This window comes from Coturnix japonica, chromosome 8 (genome assembly GCF_001577835.2).
Source record: "Coturnix japonica isolate 7356 chromosome 8, Coturnix japonica 2.1, whole genome shotgun sequence".
In the NCBI taxonomy this organism is placed as follows: Eukaryota; Metazoa; Chordata; class Aves; order Galliformes; family Phasianidae; genus Coturnix; species Coturnix japonica.
This window is the reverse complement of record NC_029523.1, coordinates 2,129,944-2,154,072: the sequence shown is the minus strand read 5'-3', so window position 1 is coordinate 2,154,072 and position 24,129 is coordinate 2,129,944. Positions and strand designations below refer to the sequence as shown.

At 42.6% G+C, this 24,129-nt stretch overlaps 3 protein-coding genes across 7 annotated transcripts in view; 1 reads left to right on the top strand and 2 right to left on the bottom strand.

The window, feature by feature from the left end:
* The window catches only part of LOC107317087 (heat shock transcription factor, Y-linked-like), a 34,893-nt gene extending 21,201 nt beyond the window's left edge, over positions 1 to 13,692 (bottom strand). For both annotated transcript variants that reach the window (XM_032446235.1, XM_032446236.1), the window contains exon 1: positions 12,799 to 13,692. The gene's annotated coding sequence lies outside the window, so the exon portion shown is untranslated. The remainder of the gene's footprint in view (positions 1 to 12,798) is intronic.
* A 124-nt stretch (positions 13,693 to 13,816) lies between these two features.
* LOC116653760 (formin-like protein 5) lies at positions 13,817 to 14,552 on the bottom strand. Its single transcript, XM_032446238.1, has one exon. It carries the CDS (start codon positions 14,470 to 14,472, stop codon positions 13,837 to 13,839), a length of 636 nt encoding a protein of 211 aa, XP_032302129.1. The 5' UTR covers positions 14,473 to 14,552; the 3' UTR covers positions 13,817 to 13,836.
* Positions 13,872 to 24,129, top strand: part of NEK7 (NIMA related kinase 7) — a 58,651-nt gene continuing 48,393 nt past the window's right edge. For 3 of the 4 annotated variants that reach the window (XR_004308176.1, XM_015869364.2, XM_015869362.2), the window contains exon 1: positions 13,872 to 13,985. The gene's annotated coding sequence lies outside the window, so the exon portion shown is untranslated. Of the gene's footprint in view, positions 13,986 to 14,639; positions 14,663 to 24,129 lie in introns of those variants that run through there. The other variant, XM_015869363.1, reaches the window with a different exon arrangement.

The following is a 24,129-nucleotide window of genomic DNA, read 5'->3' as shown; positions in this document are numbered from 1 at the left end:
CCAAGGCTCCTGAAGATTTAATTGCTATTCCTGATGTTTATTGCCTCCTGTGCTGTACTACTTGAGATGTATCCTCTTTTTATTGCAAGTTTTCATCAGGATGAAAAGTTTGAGGTATTTTGTTGAGAAGAAAATAAGCAATAAACTGTAGTTTGTGTGGGGGGAATAACTAAAAGATGATTAAAGGGAACAAAACTCTATTTTGTCACACTGTTTAATAAAGCACTTTAATAAAGGCAGTGTACGCTGTCCTTTTCACTGACAATCAGGACCGAGTCAGGAATATCGAAGTTTTCAGAGCCAAGTTGTCTTCCTTTCATTTTATTGTTGCAGGAGAACATGCAAGCTGAAAATGAGGCCAGTTCTTCTGTACTTCAATGTTTTTGAATTACTTGCTTTGCTGAAGTGCTACAAAATATAGTGCTGGGAGGGTGGGTGGGTTTGGTTTGGTTTTGGTCAAATAAAATCTGACCTGTTTGCTCAGTTTCAGCAGGAATGAGGAATTAGGCAGATTTTTATGATGTAGTCTGGTTATAGTTAGAAAGGAATGATGGGGAGGGACCAGATATAGAAAACAAGCAAACATTAGTACTGCTGATGCTGAGCCATGTTTTCTTAAGAAAAAAATGAACAACACATTTCTATTTATTTTTTTTCCTGAATTGACAACTATTTGTCCTCACTTATGTGAAATAATGGCAATGGAGACAATACCTTTTTTTTTTTTTTTTTTTTTTTTTTTTTTTTTTTTTTTGAGTACTTAATTGTCAGCCTTTAGAAAGTCAGATGGAATAAGGTGTTAAAGAAGAACAACATGCTTTGTGAACATAATGGCATTAGTGAACAGCAGGGGACAGTCAGTCTACCTGTATGTGTTTCTTTCTGCTTCCTGGGTCTAATTGAAGTGACTTTTACTAGGGGAAAAAAAGGCAAGTAAGTGGCAAGAGGAATAGGAAAGTCATTGTTGGTTTAATGTGAATTGGATGTTCCGGAGTGAAGTTTCCATTCATCAATCTATATTTTAGGGAGAGTGGACCTGGAAGCCTCCAAATCCACTTTCAGCTGTAGCATTGCGCCAGATAAAGCAGTCTGTGGAAATATTTGGAATAAAACTATAGATCCATTTGTTTCCTCACAAAGGAAAACCCATTGGAGATACCTATTTTCCACTGATTAAAGCTATAAATCAAAACTATGGTAAGCTTCTAAGGTAAAAGAAACATAAGGCATTTAGAGTGGGGTCTCGAATATGTTTGTCCATCCATAAGGATGAAGTTTCTATAGCTAAGGATGGTGCATTTTGAATGTTTAATTAGAATGTTTAGAAACATGCATGTCCTAAAAATCAGCCTTTGATTTGCATATTTGCATTAAGTTGGTGTGCCCAGACTCATCTAATAGTCTTCCAAGCATAGCGGCATTGTGATACTCTAATCCTGTCATTAGTAAATGACATGCAGATTATACATGTACAGATGTGTGTGACTCTTTAAAGAGCATCCAGCTTCTATGTTATCGTTAAATCCTACAGTAAGAGATTGCTGTAATTGCATATGAACTGTATTCCTGTCTGCTGTTTCCATAGTATGGTTGGTTACTCTGTCACTGTGCTGCAGGTACTTTAGTATCCCATAAAATATGCAAAACAACATGTACTTATGAAATGGGGCATTGGGTTGTTGTCTTATGTGAAGCACTGGAGCTACTGGAAGTCTTTGCAGGAGTGTCTGCTCCAGGAACTCTAGAAATTAAGTACAGAATCTTTACCAGTCTGTGACTTTATGTGAGTTATATAGGAAGAAATAATTAATGCAAATATTTACTCTAAAATAGCATAGGGCAATAATCTGAAATACTTAGGTATTTGGAATGAAATAGGTCACATGAATCCTTGAGATAATAAACAGTATTTTGGAATGCACTGAATATAAGAGTTACAGAGGAATGACTAATACTCTACTTCTCAAGCAGAGCACACAAAATGAACTGATTCCTGCATGTTAGCCTTGAGGGGCTGTGAACTGTAGGGCAGCTGTGGAGATGCTGTAAATATCTCAGTGTTTATGATCTAGAGAACAGAGATTTGCTTACCAAACCATGAAGCTCCAACTTGTGTGGGTGATGCTACGTTTCTGCAGGAGTTGGGAGTTACTATGGATTCGCATGAACTTCACNCAGAGCACACAAAATGAACTGATTCCTGCATGTTAGCCTTGAGGGGCTGTGAACTGTAGGGCAGCTGTGGAGATGCTGTAAATATCTCAGTGTTTTTGTTTAAGATATAAAAGATTTGCTTACCAAACCATGAAGCTCCAACTTGTGTGGGTGATGCTACGTTTCTGCAGGAGTTGGGAGTTACTATGGATTCGCATGAACTTCACATCTGAGGAGTTACTGAAAACCTATTAAATGTCATGTAAACTCTGCTCTTGTTCCATCACTAGACTGTTAGTTCAACTATTTATGGAAAAATAAATAATTAGAACAGGAAACATGGTGCCCGGTGAGAATAGTCTTTGGGAGGGGGATCCGGTTGTACAAAAATGAATGAAAAATCTCATCAATTTCAATGTTAATTTTGTTTTCAGATTGTTTGACTTGATAGAACACTTCCTGTTTTTATTTTGGCTATGCTAATTACAATTGCACATAGAATATTGTATACGAATACTTAAGCAGATACATACATGCAAACAGGGATGTGTAAATACATACAATGGACGACTATAATTAACCAGACACAGGTACTACTCTGGAAGGTACATAAATCCTCTGTCCAAATTAAACATGTGAATTGTGCATTGCTAGGTGTATCAGGCCCTGAGTGATAGGGATGGACGTGCTCATCAACTGGAACTCCTTTGTATGCAGAATCAACGTGTTGGTCAATCTTGCTCTCGTTAAATCTAGGTTGACTGTAAGTGATTTTGCAACAGATTTTATGGATTCCATTGTGATTGAGTGCAGTGCTTTGCACTGTATTTATCCCACAATGTGTGCATGTTCACAAGAAAGGTCAAAGAAAGGTTTATTGCTGAGGCAGAGTTTGTCACTGCTTTTTAGAAACTTCTATCAAAAAGTTATGCCCAGCAAAACTGTGCTGCTTGCCTTTTGATGTTTTGTGTGATGAAAAACTGTTTTGAATGTATCTTGAAAGAGACCATAAAATTATGCTTTTACATTGGCCTTTTAATTAACTATTACTAAAACCCTGTTGCTTTTACAATTTGGTAATGTAGTTTTTTGGTGGATGGTGCACTGGGCTGGTTGCCACTACTCAGGCATGTTCTAACAAGCATCTTCCACCCAAGGGAGCTGCAGGGAGCAAGAGAAATCCTTTAGTTTTCATTTAACTAGTTGTACGTGCACTATTAAAGAAAGGGTTTAAAAAAAAAAAGTACAAAAAGGAGGTTTGCCGATGTTAAGGTTGGTGTTGTTATTAAATGCAAAGTATTACTAATTTTGAGAGGATGTGCGTTTTTGTGAGAAATCAGAACCTGGTGGATACAGATGCTGCAAAAATGCTACATCCCCCAAAATAATCCTGTGTTGCCTCAGCCGGAATGTCTGAGGAAAGGCAGCCCTTCTGCTGGAGCTTCTACTGGCCACCACACTGAGGGATTAACTTCAATTTCATAAAGAGGATTTATGATGACTGCAGACATGAGCAAGGCAGCTCCTTTTTGGTCCTGTCTTTCCATGGTTGTACAGCAGCCCTTCTCATCCTGCTTTATTGTGACAAGTAACCAAATAAAAAAAGGTTTCCAGTTTTTCCTTAGGGGGAGAAAAAAGTTATGGAGTCTTCAAATGTGTTAAGAACTGGAAGACTTCAAAAAGGGGGTGATATTATGTCCCAAGATGGGTGGAAGTACATAAGATTGCAGTATGTACTTTGTTAGAGCCCTGCAAGGCAGCAGCTAATACCAGATTAATTGCAAATCAGTTGCTTGAAATATGTTGTCTCTTCTGGGCTGTGTCGATGCTCCAGAGTAATGAGCTTGGGAAGGTATTCATCTCCACAAGAGAAACCAAAGTTTCTGTAAACTTGACTTAAAGAAGTATTGCCGCAGGCAGTGAAATGTATACAAGCAAACAAAGCCCAGGAGATGGGTTGCCTTCTGGCAGACTAATAGAAAGCATTTTCTTCTTAGCATGCAATTCTTCAAAATAACTACTATTATTTTTAACTGGGAATACTTTCTGTTTGAACTAGTGTTTGTAAAAGCCTTGGTATCAGAGTAACTCCTATCTATCTCTAGTCCTGCTTTATGTCAGAGTCATATGACTCACACCTATGGGAATGTAGTCAGCCATAGCTTGGGTTTGGTGTTGTCTGAGCACTGTCTAGAGTAGTGCTGTCAACCTGGTCACGCTGCCTTGGCTCTTAGGGGAAAACAAAACTAAAGATGCAAAGAAATTGCTTTAGGTGCTCTCAGAGCTCCCCTTCCTCTTGGGGCAGGACTACAGCAGTTACAGGAGAGCCGTGCCTGTATTTAAGTTGCAGAGATGAGTAGAGGAGTCCTCTGAGAACCAGTCAGCTGTGCTAATATCACTCTGGACCCTAAAGAATCTTCAGGAGTTAAAAAAGTGTAACCCAAAGAATCATCTTGGATGATTGCTTTCCAGAGCTTGAAAGGGGTTTTTTGTTATTGTTTGTAGAGGGGCTGGAGAAGAGATTCCAAGAACTCCCAGCTTTACTTCAGCTTGCAGGGTGCTGCAGAGCTTCTCTGCTGCATGCTTGGTTCTGTAAGTGGACAGCAAGGCAGCTCTCCAAACTGTAAGCTTTTTCCTACATGGAAAAAAAGACCCCTGAATGCAGCTTTTCTGTTCTGAGAAGCCAGTCATAATGGTACAGTGCCTACCTCTTAAAAGAAGAGCTCCAACTATCTTATGGGACAACTCTTGTTCTGTGAGCGGAATGACTGACTATCCCATGCAGCTGAGAAAAGCCAGGCATCAGAAAAGGGTCAGCTGGGAGGAAGCAAGTGGGTCAGCTCCACATCTGCTGTCCTTCTAGTTAGCAATCCACTGAGAATTTGCAGTGGTCTATTCAAATCTGGCCTTTTTGTGTTAGGAGAAGCAACTTTAGTTCTTACTGTTTAAAACATCAGGGGAAAACAAAAAGAAAACCACAACAAAACCACCCAAATCTAAGAAAAGCTCTCAAACCTGTTAATAATTAGAAATAATTTGAGATACTGTTTTCTGAGCATCATCTTCTGAATAAAGATTTGTTCCTAATGTCTAAGCCAACCTAACCTGTTGATGCAGCCCAGGATATAGTTGTCCTTCTGGCTTGCAAGTGTACACTGCTGGCTCATGTCCAGCTTATCATCCACCAGGACCCTCAGGTTCCTCTCAGCAGGGCTGCTCTCAAGGTCTTTTCCCAGTCTGTACACGTACCTGGGATTGCCCCAACCCAAATGCAACACCTTGCAGTTGGCCTTGTTGAACCTCATTAGGTTCTCACGTGTCTCCCTCTGGATAGCATCCCTCCCTTCTGTGATGTCAGCTGTACCACGCAGCTTGGTGTCATCTGCAGACTTACTGAGGGTGCACTCAACCTCATCACCTATGTCACTGATAAGCATTTTAAAGAGTAATAGTCTCAAGACATTGGTTTGCCAGAATTTTCTTATCTTGTCATCAAAACAAATAAATAGCTGTGAGAATATTATAGTGGAGGAGTAACTTAGGAACTTACTGTGGAAGTGACAGTTTTACTTGTTTTCTTGAGGTGAATCCCCACAAGTGTTTTGCAATGCCTGTAATTAAGTACAGGAATTTTTGAAGTCTTACACTGTGATCCAGCATTCTTAGTAGAGGGAATACAGTGACTTTGGGACTGGGTTCTACACAGCACCTGTTGTAAATGGATGAGTACTTTGAAAACAGTTATAAGTTGAAACTTCGGCAGTTCCGTATCCTTTTGATGTGAAATACTGAGATGCTGCTCTGGGGGAAGCTTCTTCTCTGGGGCTGCAACAATGATGGTGCTCAGCTACAGGGGTTTAAAAGTTTTACGTCTTGCAGATTAGATGCCCCTATAAAGCAATAGCACAAGAATGTGCTGCAATTACGTATAACATCCTAGATGTGAGATGAGTGCTGCGAATTTATTTAAGACACTTAGCAAAGGTACAACTGATTTTGTGCTGGCAGTTGGTATTCTGAAATGTTAAGTTTTCCATTTAGGTGTAGTTTTCCCATTATATCTCGTTATTTCAGCCTGCTTTTTATGCCTTTTCTTCTTAGGATGCTTTCTATCAAAAATAAATAATTAAACCACAGATGAACTGTCAAAAGGGAACATTCATATTTTAACGCAACATTAACATTTTGGTAATTAACATGGCAGTTAATGCTTTTAGCAGATGTAACAACATTAGACTTGTAAATTTTAATTAAAGCTAATGGTTCACGATAGCTGTAGGGATCAGGCATCCTCTCTGGATACTGAAAACATGTCTAATGTGATTAGAAATACTAATTGAAGAAAAAAGGACTGCAATAGTGATGACTGTACTTCTTTATCCTACTGAATTATTACAAACCTGCAGCAACTTTTTAAATACATTTGTAAGAGGAAGATTGAAGAGTCAAACGCTCCCCTTGAAGAAATTAAAAGGGGTCAAGAGAACATTACAGACATTTTCTGCATCTTAGAAGAGGGAAAATTATTAATTGAAAGCCACTTCTCCTTCCTTATTCTCCTGAGAGTGTATTCCCAAGATATACCGTGAAGTTATTTGGTTACATTTCACACCCCTTTTGGATTTAATTAGGAACTAATATGTTAGTTTTAATTCCCTTAGAGGCTTTGAATTCCAACAGCAGGCACGAAAACAGGACTGGCACTGGGAACTGTGACTCTGGCGGATGTTTCTCAGCTTCTCTGTGAGTTTAGAGATTGGTAGCGAGTCCTTTTCACGGCTTGTTGAAACACGAACCATTTTAATAAGCACAGGGAAAGGATTAGTTTTACTAAGGGTAATTACAAGCTGCTAGCCACCTATAAAATGCACTTACGTTTTATTGTGAAATAAATATTGTTGGCATTTTACTTGTTCTGTGGATTCTTTTTTCCCTTCTAAATCTGGTTCAAAAGTCTGCCGAAGTCAGTGGGAAAAAATCTCTTGTCCTTATTCTAGCAAAATTACCATAGCAAACCATGTCCTTTCCACTGGGAGTTCTGGCTAATAAAGATTAAACACTGGAACATAAGTTTGCTTTTTTGGCTGACAATAGTTATTTTTGCTATAAATGTGGTTATTCCCCACTAGTGCCTTTAGCTCTGCTTCTGTCAACACCCTTCCAACATCATCATAAATTATTATTCATTTACTTTGCAGCGCAGGCGTAGGCTCCATTCCACTAGGCAAAGTGCAGAGACATGGTGAGAGACAATTCCTGTTTGGAAGAATTACATTCTAACTAGTTGTGACAAAGGCTGGGAGAAAGGATGCTAGGAGAACTAATGCTGTTTTCTCTCCATTCTATTTCTAGCTGGAATGGGAAATCTGTTCATGCTTGTATGTAAAGACTGGATTAAGCTGCCTTAAAAAAGCTTATCAAGTAACCTGCAGTTTAGAACACTTGCAAAGATTTATGTTAGTTTCTGAGGAAAAAGCCTGCAAGAGTCGTGGAAACCTTATTGTCTTGCACTGGTACTAAGTATGATCATTAAATGGTGTTTAAGTAATTATGAACCTTTGTCTTTCTCCAAAGGTTGTGAATTTTGTTGAACTGCAGTAAGAAGGAAGATCTCAGTACGTATTTTGAATAGCTGTCCTGCTGTATCACCAGGCACGATGCAGTGGTTAACAGTAAGCCTGAATGTTCCTCTTTGTAGCCCATTCTGCTTTTTAAACAGCAATACCCCTTACCCAACACACTAACATCAGTCTGATTCTGCCAGCTTTACAGGTGGATGTTTGGGATGTCATTGTGACCTCCCTGAGGAGAACAGCGAAGCTTCTATCAAGTCAGTGTCTATGTGATTTACTTGTGTGTTAACCGACCACAAAATGCTTTAACCTATCAGTTTCTGGTGGGAAATCCAATATGTTTTACTAAATTTGTTTGAAAATTTTCCTTTATTAACATATTCATAAATACTTTCCATGAACTCCTCAGGGCTTTGACGCTGAGGTGTACAATGGTGAGGATGTCTGATGTACCAAAGCATTTAGTCAGGTTAAGGTGAGGAGAAACAAAAGTTAAGGCTGAGGTGTCAGTACGTTCTGTGGACGCAACGTCTTAATTTTTAGGCACCAACAAAACTCATGTGATTCAGAATTTGAGTATTTATTTTATTTGGCATAAAACATCGCAGACCTGGATTTTCAATAATAATTTACTCTAACTTCATGGTAATAATGACTCAAGCAGAATGCTATTTGTGGCATCTATGACTTACTGAAGGAAAGGATAAACTTAGGTGATTTTTTTTCTTTTCTGGTTACAAGAACATTCCAGCAGTGTGTAAATCAGTGTGACTTCACCAAAGACAGTGCAGCTATACTCGAATCTGGGCCTCAGTGACACCAAGTATATTATTTGTAGTTTTTATTGGCAAGCGCATGTTTATAGACTTTAGGACAGTTTCTAATCCTGTGTCGTGTCGTAAACACGACTGCCTTGGACAAACAGACCTAACAGTTATTTGGAAATTGTATGGCTTAACAACTTCTGTCAGAGTTCTTTTTATTTGAATAACACAAGTTTCTGGTTTTCAGTGTAAGAGCTTCATGCGTGCAGGGCCACTGCTGGACACGAGTTGGGTAATTTGTGCTGCTGCAAAAAGTACTGGCAGCCAGGCTTGTGCATTCAGAGCAGGGTAATCAATTGATTTCCAAGGTAAAACCTTAAACGTGTGTGAAGGGAATATGATGTCATCACTGATGAGAAGTTTATTGCCACAGAGTTCCTGAGGCATCAGAGCATATGATAATTATTTCTAAACAGGAACAGATATTCCAAGTAAGAGTTACTTGGGCTCCCTGTCAGACCTTGCTATGCTTGCCAGGACCTGCTTCAAAAAGTATTCTGTGAGTTTCATCTGGATGGATATATTTTAGATGCTGTTTCGCGTAGTTCTCAGTCTGAAAGTAGGAGGTAAGTTTCAGTTCACTGCTACTTTTAGTGCATGTACTCTGTGTACAGCAAAAGTTTTCTGCATGTGAAACTCACAGAGAAATCAGAAACAGCACATTGTGCTAATAATATTTTGGGATTCTAAATAAGAGAAGGAATAAAATCTTACAAATTGCTGTGTTTAAAATTTAAAACAATAACTTGGTGTGTGTATAAAATAGGTGCATTTTGGTATTTCATTTGTTTACTGACAGCACTGTATTTCCTTCTTCTTAGAGAGATTTCACCACAGTTCCTTAGGCTCAGTATTTCTCACTCTTGTTTATACAGCCCTGCACAGCAATACTGCTAAGTGGTCAGAGCTCTCTGATGGCCCTTAAAACAGAGTTGCCAGCCTCCAGGTTTTAGATTTATAATTATATTATTAGATTATAGATAATTATTTATATATATAATTATATATATAATTATGTTCCATCTCCCTATTTTTAAACACTGTAGCAGGTTATGCAGAGCAATAACTTTATTTTCATTAGAATGGAGTTCATCTCTTCAAAATGATGAGCAGAATCATCTTCAGAAAAGTTAAAAGCAGTTCATTTCCTCAGCATTTATTGTGTGAATGCTAAAAGAACTTGGAGTAAAAAGCAGTAGGTGGTTGTGTCCATATTGCTCTGAAGTACCTGCATTTCTACGTTACTCCTGTACAATTCTTTATCACTGGTGAACTTGATCATCTTGCTCTATTTCCTCACCCTTTCCACGTTCCTTTCCAAAAACTCTGGCACGTTTGTGTGGTGTGTCAGGTTCCCCAGCAGGGATGTCTCCAGAGACCTTCTGAAGTCATCAAGATCTTTTTTCCTGGCCTTATCTTGGTTAAAACTTTATCTTTAAGTCGCAGTCATTCTTGGCCTCCCAAAATCTACCACAGCAGGTTTCCTGCTTCTGATGTTTTTGGAAGAGGTTTCACAATTACTTTTTACACCATTACCAACATTTTCCTTAAAATGCTTTTGGCCTGTTACAGTGTTATGTGTAGACTGCCAGAGCTTTTGCTACTTTCTGTTTCCCTCATCTGAATGCAATATTTTAAGAGTGCCTTTTTGCTACTCTCCATTACTCTCCTGCAGAGCTCCGCTGGTCTTCAGGCGTTCCTTCTAGAAGCTTCAACAGGTGATACACGCTTGCTCAATGATCCTAATCCGCTTTCCCCTTTGGCTCTTACTTTTCATTTGCTTCCGACAAGCTTCCTTGACAACCTGTAGCCCTCTTTTCACAGTTCACTGTTCCTATGGTAAATTTATTTGTCCCTTTCACTTCTACAAAGTTGTTGAATTTGAATGTATTGTGATCAAAAGTCTAGAATGGTTCTTTGGCAAAGAAGCCCTGACGAAGGCCTGGTGCCCTGCTTCATTCAAAGCAAGAGGTCTCTGAGCTTCTCTAATGAATGGAGTTTAAAATTGGCATAATATCCTATTGCAATATTTATTGAGCCCAGAGAGAACTGCTATCTCTTCACACTGCCACCACAACTTTCTAATTTTCCTGCCACACACAAAAAGGTAGATACATGAGCTTTTTTACAGTTAGTAACGAAGAACCAGGACAGAGGGAAACTTTAAGCCTGAAAATTCAGGCTTCAAGGTTTTATAGTGAGCAGTTGTTCCTTTTGATTAATTTCCTCCGGTTTATTGATTTGAAGAACCCAAGGAACTGTTAACCATTGAGCTGTTGTTACTTCTAACGTCTGTGACCCCAGCCACATCTATTTCCAAGCTTCTCTGTCCTAGTGAGCACTTTTGACTGAAATTGTTAAAGTTTTGAAACCCGTACTTTTCTTGAGTCTTAAGTTCATGCTGTTAATGAACATCTCAGGAAGCTACATGCACCGAGCCCTAGATAATAGGACTAGCAGGAAGCACATTAGGAATCACCTGGGGAATAGGTCTAAATGTCTGAGTCCTTGCTTGACTTAAATGTCATCACCTAACAGTCTCTAACTGCTTCCAAGTCTGGTAATCAAGTCCTGGCAAAGACCACTGGTTTCTGGTTCAATGATAACAACACACAACACTGCGATTGCAAATAATGCATTTTATCATCATTTGATATTTCAGGTATTCTGAATGGTAGCTGTATTTGTAGGTTATATATATCAATATACCTCAGTGACCAGAAAAAGACTCACAGAGCTTTCTTATGTTTATTAACTAATGGACAGTACTGAGGCTGGTGAAGCACAGCATCAGTGACAGAGAGACATCTGCCAGTAGAGCTTAGGAAGCATCTGTAAATGAGGGTCTGCAGTTACCAACTGTTCAACATGGTTACATATTTGTTACCAAATGTAACAGTCAATTACATGTCTGTGCATTGCTACAATATCATGACTTGTAGACAATTAAGGAAGATAAAAATGAACTCCCAAATTAGAATTACTGGGGGACAACTGTAACTGTCCGGTATATATTGGAGAACTCACATCTAGTATAATACCTAGGGAGAATACGGTTGATTATTTAGGACCCTTCTTTAATTCATAGGATCTTTCTTTGCTACCTCTATATTCTCCCTTACCTAGTGATCTCTTTGTCAGTATGCAAAACTAGTGCACTTATCTTGCCAATATAACCAAAAGGTATTTCAGAATGACAGTTTTATGAGAGCCCTGTATCTCCACAAACATTACCTAAGGCCAACTATAGGGACCAAACTTGTCAGCTAGCTCCAGTATAGGAAATTCTACGCTAAACTCCTTCCTTCTGCCTCTGGCCCGCTTGATTCCAGGTGCGGAGTGTTTGCTACACCTCCAGCAGCTGGCAAGGCTTAGCATGAGAGCTGTGTTGTTCCTCTCAGATCCCTAACTCTAGCATGTCTTAATCTGTTTTCTCTAAGCCTTTGCTAGCTGGTTAGTCAGTGTCCCCTGCAGCCTCCAAGAGAAGCACTTGCCAGAGATAAGCCTGCTCCTTAACAACCCCTTAGGCTAGTCAATCTTCCAGAGCCTTTTCTGCCTTTCTGATTCTGTAAGATGTGAAGGCTCCATTACTAGGAATGCTAGATGGGTTTATTAAAGTGAAAACGTGCACTGTAAAGCAAAGGAAAACATCCCTTTGTAAGTAAACCTTGGTACAGCGCAGGTCTGAAGGCCGACTTGGACAGTACGTGGCAGATTTCTCACCCTGTACATTTTAAATTTGTATTTTATTTAAAATTAGCATCTTATTAAAGCCATGTTTTTTGATAAGGCTCTTTTTGATGGCCGTGATGCTGGTCAATTAACTGAAGCAGTATTCAGCTTTAGGTCTCGGTTCTCAAAGCACCAAAAAGAAAATGGAAGCAGCCATTTTTTTAACCAAGTGAGGCTGGAATACAGGACAGAGAAGAGGCTGCAGCAGTTGGTGGGATCAGGCTAAAGGAGTGGTTGGGTTCAGACAGTGCAGCAGTGTAGAGATGCAGTAATTGTAGCTACAGTGAAATAACAAAGGGAGAAAATGGAGAAATAAAAATGAAACTAAGTGCAGTGGGTATAAAAATAGCACCTTGCTCAAACAAAAGACCCAGTTGGCTAAAAACATCAGACGCCATACTGCTGTAATAAAGAGGAAATGTGCCAAATTGCTAAAAAGTGTATTAAAATCGGAGGAAGGAGACAGCAGATACGTGATTTCTTTTTGATCTGTGAGAGTTTCTCTCACCACTTACCCCACAAATGTCTCAGTGTTGAGGTCCATCTCAGAAGCAGGCTGTAATTTTGCACGGAGAGGTGAAGGGATGTTTTCTAGGCACACTGGTCTGTGCCTTATTTATTCTGTAAGAGTCTTTGCTGAAGTACTACTTTAACTGTTTAACAAAAACAGCTGCCCTTTACAGATGGTTTCTTCACCTTAGGAAGAAGCTGTTTGATCACAGCACTGTGTAACCTGCCTTGAGAGATTTATGCTTTTTTTCCTTCCCATCGCTGGTTCTTATGATCTCCACTCTGTGAAGCAAATTGCTTTTCCTCAGTCTTAAGCAGGCTGAACTTCCAGGAGCCCAACAGCACAGTGGTGCTCTGGCAGTCAGTGACTTCCACCAGAGTAACCCTGGCAGTGCTGTGGTGAAGTAGGATCAGGTAAGATGGGATGCGTGGGCAGCCTGGTCTGTGCTGTTTGCAATGCTTTTACTTCTCTGAGTACTGCAAAAGGAGTTCTGTGTTGAATCCCTGTCGGTCCCTGACTTCTCACGGTTTGAGTGTCACAATCATCAAAGAACTGAGTACTCGCAGGGGATGTAAAGCAGGTTGTTTGACATCGCTGTGTTCCAAAGCAGCCTGGGCCGAGGCCTTATGGGGGTGCTGCCGGCTGACTGCACAACCAGCGCCCTGCTAACAGAGGCCTGTGCGTGTACCTCAGCTTTCAGCTGCTCACACAGGTCCGAGCGCTCAGTGCCTCGGAACCTTCTCGAGCTCGTTACGGCCGATCCGCAGCACACGATGCCGGCGGTGCGGGGCAGCCCGGCGGGCTGGGAGGCGCCTGACGGAAACCTTCGCCCGCGGAACCCAGCCCGCCCTGCCGAGCCGCCGCCGGGCGCCCCACGGCCACGAGCGGCAGCAGGGGGGCGGCGGGGCGAGGCGGAGCCCGGCGGCCGCCCCGCCTCCATCCTCGGGGATGCCGGGATGTTTACGGGCCCGGCAGGAGCGGCGGGGGGCGGAGAGCAGGTCCGGGCCGCAGCGGGTGTCCGAGCCGGCGGCCAGCAGCCCCGCTAGGCGCCTGCAGCGAGCTGCGGCCCGGCTCCGGCTGCTGAGAAGCCGGCGGGTGGAGGAGGAGGAAGAGGAGGAAGAGGAGGAAGAGGAGGAGGAGGAGGAAGAGGAGGCCGCCCCGGGAGCAGGCGGAGGCAGCGGCAGGTTCTGGGTGAGCGGCGCTGCGGGGCCGTGAGGCGCGGGGCTGTGCCCGCCCGCCTGGAGGCGCTTCCCCCGCTGCGTAGCGCGGCCGGACCGCGGGGTTCCGCCTCCCGCCGCCTCGCATTGGTCGGTGTGGCTCGTTCTCGCGATGCTATTGGCCGGCGCGGCTGCCGCTCCCCCTGCCTCGAGGGGAAGGAGCGGTGCGGGCCGGGGAGAGAAACTTTGTGCGAGCGGGGGCGGGATGGCGGCGCAGTGTGGCGGTGTGGCGTGATGTGGTGGTGTGGTGTGGTGGTGTGGTGCCGTCTGCTCTTAGCCGGTGTCATAGGCAGCCAGGGGCCGCGGTGTCGCGACGGCGGCTTTGAGGAAGCGGTTCCCTGAGGTTGCGGAGGCTTTTGGCCTCGCGGTGGCTGGCAGCTCCTTTGGGAGCCGGGGAGCTCCGGGTGGTGCGGCCTGTCCGCCCGCTGAGTTCCTGTGTGGGGCTGGGCTCCTCGGGGCATTGCCGGGGGAGGAGCAGCCGCTCGGTGTCGCCCTGTTTGTGCCCGGCCCCTCTCACCTGGCTGCCGGCTCCGCCTCGGGTTGGCCGCGCTGTGCTGAGTGGGACCAGGAGAATCTGAGGCCTACTGAGAAGTGCTGGGAGCGGGACGTCCCCTGTCAGTAAAATAAAACAAAACAAAAACAGATAGATTGGTAAATAGCTTCTTCTTTTTTTCTTTCTTTATTTCCTTTCCCCAGTAGCTCTGTGTTTACCTTGTACTGTACCCGGTTTCTGTTCTGCATTGTACCTGCTCTGAGTTTTGTCTTGTTTCCGTGCAGACTGTGCCTTCAGAGGTTAACGTGGGCACTGTATTGCTCCATAGGGCAGGCGTTAACGTTAGTTAGATGTCATGTGGATATTTGCAACTCCACTAAGTCGTAAGGGTGAAATTTTCAATCACCTTCTATTCATTGCTGCTTTGGAAACAGCTCACAGTTGCAGCACTGTAGAGGTGCCTGCATTTAAAGTTTTCAACTCGTGCTGTTGCGAGAGGGATGTGATGCAGTAGGACACCCCAGTTAGTTCCTGGGCTCTGGGGAACAGCAGAAGGGTAAACTGGTTTTGGTGGTGGGAAGAGGGAACCTTGTGTGTAGCATCGTGCAGCTTTAAAGTAAGAAATTAAAGCCCTGCAGTGGTGTGTGCATATATATATATTTATTTATATATATTTTTTGATACTGGAAGGGAATAATACAAAGGGGCATGTTTTTTAATTTCAACATATTTAGGATGCTTTATTTAGGAGCGTCTGATGTTTGGATAGATGGATTTTCAAAGCATGCTCAGAGATTTTCATTGATAAGCACAGAGATAGTGCCTCTATTGTAGATACCTTGAATTCAACGTAAAAACTAGTCATAGAAGTATGAAATAAGGAAAGGAATTGTAGTCCACTGTAAATCTGTTTTTGATTGGCTTACAAGGTAGTCTTGAAACCCTTTCCAGGGTCTACAGGAAAGTGACAAATGGCTTCTCACCACTGTGGTAGAAATTCCTTCCTGAGAAAGAGGGTAAAGGACCATTTTAGCTGAAGACATGTGAGTGTATGAGAAACTCCTGTGAAAGATGTATCCAAAGACAGTGAAAATAGTGCGTGAAGCCAGTCAGTGACTTGGTTACAATATTTGTTATCCTCCAAATCTTAGGAGACTTGTGCTACACCTGTATTTTTCTTCTTTGTGCCAAAGTTGAGCTCAATGCAGTCATCCTGCTGTATTTGTTCACGGAGATGCTTTGGTGAGGTAGTTTGTCCGTGCATATAAAAAATGCACGTTCAGTAGACTTAGTACAGGATCCTGTTTTCACATTAGTGCTGTATTTGGTTGCATCATTGTCATGGAAATGCTAAGTCAAGGCCTGAGCCAGTGATTGAGCACCTGGTGGGAAGGCAGGTCCAACTTGGCAGAGCTCAGGTGCACTCAGTGCCTTTGAGTGATTGGAAGGGCTGGAGCCAAGATCTACCCTTTCCAACACCTCATTTGAGGGCTCTCAGTGGAGAGAGGGCATCTCTTGCTGCAGATCCATGCGTACCTGAGGCCTTCCAAAGGTAAGCAACTGTTTTTTTTCATTTCTGCAGCTGCTGCGTTTGTGCTCGTCACCATCAATTCTTTGTTATCTTTGGAAGATTGACGGTCTTCCAAACATCTGTGCTGAGTGGATTAATTCATCTTATCTCAAAAGATCTTCTAGCAAAAGTCAAACTGCAATAACTTCTAATGTTTGTTATTTGGGTCTTATCCAGACATCCCTCCTGGCTCCCAGGTAGCAGTGCTTAGCACTGACATGGAGGGGAGATCTTGATAAAGTTAATGCTGTGAGTAGTCATAGGAGTTTACTGGTGATGATGTTCCAGAAAACTCATTCAGTTCAGCTGTGTCGCATACTCTGTAGAACAGAGATGAAAATAACTCTGGAATTCCAAAGAGGTGATAAGAGCAGCCTCTTGAGCACACATTTGCTGTCTTTATCATGATTTGAACCCTGCTGACCACATAGCAAGTAGTTCAGCCTTGCAGTGCAATACAGCATCACTCTCCATTGCCTTCTGAAGAAAGTCTGAAAGTTCTTGTCAGGCTGTCTAACATGCTGAAGAGAAGCAATGCTGCTAGAGAGTAAGAAGCTTTTCTGTTAAGGGTAATCCTGTGTGTCTGGAATCTAAGTGCAATTCAGCTTCCATTTCTGAGGCTGGAGAACAGTGTATTTCAAGTGCTGTTAGAACACATGCTTATGCATGGGAGCTTGTTAGAAAGAACTAAACAAACTGAGAAGAGGGAAAATAGTACGTATGATAGAATCTTACTGTGCATAGTTCAGTTTTCTGATGCCAGTGACTTCTCCCTATTGATTATAGGTAGCAATTCAAATAGATTATTTACATCATGTGGCATTTGGGAACTTACATTCAAGGCTCTTTTGCTTTCATCTGCTTGGGGTGATTTATAACACAGTTACAACTGTTATATTTAGCAGCTGGACCAGATTAATTGCTTTACATTGCCTTGAGAGTTCAACTTGTAGATGAGATGCAGAGTTAGCTGCTGCACTGTTGATGATCAGATCCTTTTCAGTTCATTGTAATGCTCTGCTGTCAATATATGATGTTCACAAATCTATCGATTCCTTGAAAACGGGAAAACCAAAATATCACAGGTAAACTTAATGTTCAGTCTGTAATAAGTAAGTAGAAACTTGCAGTGTGAAAATGCATAGCATTCTGGCCTGTAGAGGCCCTTCTTCTGTACCCTTTTCTTCCTCATCTGAAAACAGATCCAAAAAAGGAGCTGTCTTCCCAGCAGTGAATTTCCAATACTTGCCATGAGTGGAATCTAGGACTGTGTGTTAGGTGTGTGGGCTGCTTGTGAGCTTCGTGGTGATAAACAGGGCTTGGGAGCAGGAGCTGTGAGCAGCCTGTGCACACCACGCTGCATGGGCATTTAGTCATTGAGGATACTCCAAAAGCAGCAATGGGCCTTGTGGATTTTTGCTGGTGGAGGCTAAATATGAGGTACAAACACAGCTGTGAAGCTGTGTGTTGGCCTGCAGAGATGGCTGCTGGTGCTCTGCTTCTGGGCCTGGGGATCCCACAGCACTCGCTGCAGCCATGGCAGCTGTGGGATTAGGAGGGTGGTGTGAGAGGATCCTGAAAAGCTTCTTGAGTCTGGCTGGTATTCCTGCTCTGAGCCTGTGCTGCTTCATTTCATCATCTTGGGGGTAGCTCAGGTTTTAAATCATGTACTGAAGTTATGTTTTAAAACTATTATGTTAGAGAAAGGGCGTCTCGTCACACTGCCCTTGTGTTGGCCTGAGGAGGGTTAGGTTTGTCAGGCTTTCCAAATCTGTTATTGAGGTGTTTTTTTTTTTAATCCTCTAGTATTTTTTATCATCCTTACCTAAGAATGAACTAAAATGAAATGTGAGCTAATGCAGTAACTCACTTGTCAGGAAGGAGATGTTCATTTCCCTCTGATCTCTCCCTTGTTTCCCACCTCTGCTCTTGCTCAGCAAACCAAAGGCTCTTGCAGCCTCCCCTGAGCCTTGCTCGGCTTTTGCCATTTGTGGAGCGTGGGCCCTGGCTGCATTTGGGGTTGAACCAGCTCAGCAGAAGTTCTGGGGAGGTCAGGATGGCTAAGCAGGATCATGTGGAAGAGAAAGGAAGACCTGAAGTGCTTGTGAGCTGTTAGATTGGCTTGTCTGTCTTTGTGCTTGAGGTGTAATTCGACCAGAGATCTAACTGTTGTGAGTTAGGGCTGCTCTGTGTGGCTGGAGGGAGGGAGGGGACCTTGCACCAAGGATGGCTGCTGTCCTTGTGTGCACCGAGGGCCTGTTCTGCTGGTAGTGGTGTGGTCAGGTGCTTTGTGTGAATTGAGATTGCATCACGGGGAAAACATTTGCAGGGAAAGAAGTATTTCCTTTTGTAACTGGCTATTCTATATGAGGAAATGGCAGTTGGATTTCTTCGTGGGTCGGCAGAAACCAAGTGAAAATGGAGGTTCATCCTCCATCAGTTGTCATGAAACAGCCAACAGTTAAAAAAGGGTGAGTCACTGCAGGTACAGCCCTTTGGGAGCATCTGGAAAGATAAGGAATCTACCTGCGTGACACAACTGGCAAGGAGAAGGAGGAGAAAACAAAATAGCGATTACATTGTGCGAATGGGGGAAGAGAAAGAGGGATGGACCTGTGAGGTGCGGCCTTTCTTCTCCAGTTAGCCAGTATCGATGGGGCTCCTGGCAGCCGGGTGATAACAGTGACTGGAAGCTGTGCTTTCAGGGTCAGAATCAGGAGTGCCTGATGAATCCGATGGATGGATGGTGATAGAACTTTATGATCTCTTATTGTATTCATTCACTTCTTTTTAAATATTTTTGAGTAATTAAAAAGTAATTTGATATGTATATACTGGCTTCTGCTACAACTCCTCCTGCTAAGACCAGCACTTAACTTAGCTCAACTGTGCATGTTTGGCTTCTTCTGTAGAGCTTGGAGTGGACAGCTCGTGAATAAGGAGTTGGGACATAAATTTGTTGCTCATTTTGTTGATTGCTTTAAGAAAAGATAAAGAGTAGTTATCTCAACAAATGCTTATCTACCAATGTGGAAGTAAAGAGTTATTGATCATTGGTTTTGTCCTCCTCTTTCAAGTTAGTCCACATAGAGCTGCCATCCTACCAGGAGGATTCGGTTGATAGTATATTCGGAATAGAGCTCTTTTAGAAGCACTTTGTAAGGTAATCCTAGTTGTGTGTGTACATCTACATCTGATTGTGTTTACCACTTAAGTCGTCACAAATAGCTTTTCTTCTGATACTGATGCTTCTGCACAGAATTTACCAATGAATATGGATTTGTTACACGGTAGGCATTTTTTATGTGTGAAACAATCATTTTACCATCATCAGTTAATGATAGTGTTCATTCTGCATGTCTATATGCATAATTTATAGATAAGTATGGGTAGACGTGTGTATATGTGCATTTATGTTGTTATGCATAGATCATGCCTATATGCATGTGTTCATGTATATACTGTACATTAATTGGGATAAATTACAGACTCCCCTGTGCTCATGATTAACGTGCTTTTCCAGCGTGCAGTTTACTTTATCTCTTGCCAATTAAGGTCTTGATCTTTTTGGCAGAGTTCGAATGAGTGTCAACTTAAATGTGTTTTGCTTTATTATACATATATCTAACTTAGCTGTTGAGGGAGTGCAAAAAAAGAAACTGCTGTGGTCAAATATTTATTCATCAAGTGAATGGGTAGCTCAAAGAACCAGTAAGCCATTAAATAAATAAGAAGCTTGAAATAAGCATGTTGGAGGCTCTGTGCTTGTCATAATCTGTGAATAGCAGCAAACCAATGGAAAGTGTGGTGTGTTTGAGCTGGGCAGGGCAAAGGACCTGGAAACGAGGAGTGGATGATGGTCGAATTGTTTATTGCTGATTATTTAGTATTGTAATTGTTGCAAATGCTTCTAATCTTTTAGATGCTTCCTGTGGAAGTAGGAACATATGGAAAAGGTCCAAGGGAGAATTAGCAGCGGATGCATGCGGTGTCTTTGTATGTTAGACTGACAGCCTTGGAAAATTTGCTGTTTACTGAAGCTGCCTGGGTATATGCGAATTTGTCTAGAAGCCTAATGGGTTTATTGCAAATATATTAAAATCCATGTTATAGACAATGTTTGCGTATTTTGGTCTTTACATGAGAAAGTGCAGAGTCCTCAGTGCAGTCGAATGGCCCTTCTGTACTGTAAGGACCTGCCCACCTTCCACCCCCAGCTCTGGCTGTGGGAGCGCAGCCCCCGCTCTGCTGTTCAGTGCTATCACACCTGGTTCTTCTGCTGCCTGAGCTAATGCTGAAACTTCTTGCTCCAGAAGCAGCAGCCCTGGGCTTTCGGTTTCAGCACGGGGTTGTTAGGTCCTGTAAGTCTGGCATCAGCTGCTTTGCTCTTGTGTTGCAAGCCTTGGCCACTGCCCAGGAGCGTTCAAGCAGGAAACAGGAGATACTTTTTGCCTGTACTTTGTAAGCCTCAAGCAGAACCAGTTGCAGTGGAGCAGCATTGATTGGCTTTCTTCCTTTTTTTTTTTTTTTTAAACATTTGAAGTGTTCCAGCATATTTCTAATGCTGTTTAAAAGCTGTGTGCAGCTCTGTAAGTGTGTAGTGTAGTAGCATGCACACATGTAACTGAATTGCATGTTCTTGACCTACGTTGGGAATAACTTAATGAAAAGAGTAGAAAATTCATCAAAATCTCCTGCATTTCATGTTAAATAGACCCATGTTAATTATGATTCTTTGAATCCCAGTGGTGTGGAGATGGTGAATATCTTCTTGAAATGTGTATTAACACAGTTGAATTGAGTTTCATTTTCCAGTTACATTTTGGAAGGGGGGGGGGGGGAGGGAAAACGGAACGAAACCTCACCCAATTTGAAGTAAGAGAGCAGAATTTTTACATAAACTGTCAGTGTTTTCTTACGCCTTTTGGAGATGCTCAGATGGAGCGAGGGCTTGAGGGTTTTGGGCACATCAGCATTCTAAGAGCAGCTTGTGAGCATACATCTTATGTGCTGCCGTGCTCTGTCTTCTGATGCTGTCAGCAGTGGATGTGTGCAGAGGAAGGCGTGCTGGTGTGGCTGGCCCAGCAAGGTGTGGGAGTTTGGAAATCTTAAGCCCTTGTTTCCTGAGTACTGTTCTCTGGTTTCCACTAAGGTGACTACTTTAGGCTGTTGGTGATGTTTTCTGCAGGAATGTGCTGTATTTTTGTGTTGTAGTGCTGCCATCTGCTAAGGACATTAGTGTCTGAATTCTGGCAAATACATTTCAATTTTCTATGGACTTAGAGCAATGAAAATAGTGTTTGATAAGGCACACTTCATGCAATTAGGTGGTGTGTAATGCTTGGTCTCCTGAGGTAACTTTTCTCTGTTTATAACGACTTCATTGTGGTAAAGAAAAAAAGTTGCAAGGATTTCATGTTTTTCCCAAGTACCTTTTTCTCCTTTAGAAGTGTTAGTTAAAAAATCCTCTGGTGTGATGTAGCAAAGGCCTGTGGTTGGTGCTGAGGCGCAGGCCGCCTGCCTTGGGCTCTGTAAGAGTCGTTGGTAGTCTCACCTGCCGGTGCACACCATCTGCAAGGCTGGTTGTGCTGTATAGAAAGCACCTATTGCTGAGGTGTGGAAGGCGAGGCTGTATGTGTGCTTTCCTGCTATCCCAGCTATTTCTTGCCTGCAGTGTTGTTTAATTTCTCAGGAATTATGGAGTGTTTTTTTTTAACTGAATTTCTGTCTTATTTCCTTCTTGGTCTCGCCTACGCTGTTTTCCCATGTTTACATCATTTTAATCTGAATCAGCTTCTCTGACCATGGCACTGTGTCTATTGCACTGCGTGGCATTCGCAGCGTGCTGTCACCCCCAGTCTTCCACTCTGCTCTGCTAAGAGTAATGAAGACTCTTCAATTGAATGCATCTTTCTGAGTCTCGTGGTGAAGCCAAGGAGGCCTTTCCTCCTACGTGATTCGTGTAAGCACTTTGGGAAATATTAGTCAGCTTTGGCTTTTTGGGTGCTGGTGGTGCAGCTGCTTTGCATCTCATTTTGTCTGTCGGTGGTTTTCCATGAACCACTGTGTATGGAGGTGGTGGATTTGGAGAAGGAGGTCCTGATAGGAGTTGTTTCAAGAAGAGAATGTTGTTACGTTTAAGTACCTGCATTTGCTTTTTAGTTTTGAGTGCTGACTGCTCGGCAGCTTCTTCAGCATCGTGTCACTGGTAAGTCAGAGCATGAAAAACACCTTTGGAAAAACAGAAATTATCACCTTTAATTTCAGTACAAACAAGTTTTACTCTGCTTTGTTTTGACCTTTGGAGTTGACTGTTGAGGTGCAAGGCACGCTTCCCTGTAAAAACAGCCTGTGAGCAGCTCAATCCAATTCTTGTCTATGTTGACAACCAATACAGGAGATGTGTTTTGCACCCTCGCCATTTTGTATGGTCAAAATGCCAAATTGCTTTATAATACAAGTCTTCTAAGGCTAAAAAATAAAAAAAAAAATAGAAGGAATAAATACACTTCAGTATATGGACGTAGATCATTGATTTCTACCTTTCCTTTACAAAAGCAACAAAAACCCCCAGAAGTTAATAAATCGTCCTTGCTTACTGCAGTAGAACGTGGCTGTTACCCCTTCAGTTCTTCATTTCATCCTAAAAGCAAGCAACAAGGTGCAGTCTTGTGCTCGGTTTGGTTTTCAGCGTGGTTGTGTTGGATTTCTGCCCTTTGGCAGGGAGGCTGCTGGGGGATGTGGCGGAGCCTGCAGGAGGCTGATGGTGCTGGCATCCTGCGGCTGGTTGCCAAGTTGCAGGAGTTGTACAGCATCTGTGCAGCAGCTGTTTGCTCATTTCTCCCCTCTAGTATTTACAGAAATCTTGCCTTTTCCACTTCATTTACTTGGCCTCTTGCATCAGTTCCATCATGTTTTACACTGACCTGCCTGAAATTGCAGCTTTGGTTCTCTTAACTTTGTATTAATAACAGCTGGTACGGAAACCTAAGTCCCAAACTGTATCCTTCATGAAGAAATACCAAGTGTAGGAAGAGTAGGCTGCTCCGTGCCCTGATGGCTCTGGAGGATGTATGTGCTGTATATGAGATAGGTGGGACGCCTGCTTTGATGGGAGGGAGGTAGCGATTGGCAGCGTGTGTCCTGTCTGCTGCTCCCCAGTGAGCTCACTGCTACAGTGTGGTGAGCAGCTTTGCAAAGCTGCTCAGTGATGGCTTCATCCATTAGTCTCCTTCTCTGGAGGTATTCAAGACCCACCTGGACGCCTACCTGTGCAACCTGGTGTAGGGAGCCTGCTTTGACAGGGGGGTTGGACTCAATGATCTCTGGAGGTCCCTTCCAACCTCTGTGAATCTGTGATTAGCTTTGTGATGCTGTAAGAGTGATGTTACTGCCAATTAGGATTTCTTAAATGTTTTGCAATGAGCTTTGAGAAACTTGGTCTAAGGTTCCCTGTTTTCTCTTGGGAACTATTTCAACCCTTTTATATAATATCATCAAAAACAATTACTGAGAAGATTGATTTTTGTCTGTGTTTTAATGGAGATAGTAGCTTGCATGCTTTCATGCCGAACTTCAGTTTAATGCTAGATGAAAATCTTGTGCGATAGTTGCAGAGTAAGATTTGTGGAACACGAATAGCTCTATGTGCAGGAGGGCACGCTTGCAGTGTTTGAAGTATACAGATTTATCTGAACAGAATTATCTTAGGAAATTTCCTGGTGGTAAAGATTTAAGAGGTAGCAGAAGAGAACTTCCAGGGTAGGAAACAGGAAGTAAATCGGTCAGACACTGAAAAGCTGGAGTAGCTTTGCAGTCAGATGTAAGTCTGACTGGAGGCCTTGCCAGGTTTGATCAAGTTGCAGACAGTGGTGCTTTGTGTTTGTGTGTGTTGAAACACTTGTTGAGGGGCTTCCTCTTGCGTAAAACTCGGCTGTGTTTGGGTTTAAGGCTGCTGGTGAGGCTTCTGTTGTATCCTGAGTAGACAATATGGTGCTCCTTGTAGGCACCAGTAAACCTGGATGCTGCGCCTGCTCCCCCACCCCTGCTTGCCTA

Bases quoted from the DNA above. Each gene is read 5' to 3' on its own strand.
- LOC116653760 (XM_032446238.1), bottom strand. From the start codon at position 14,472: ATGCCCCGAGGAGCCCAGCCCCACACAGGAACTCAGCGGGCGGACAGG.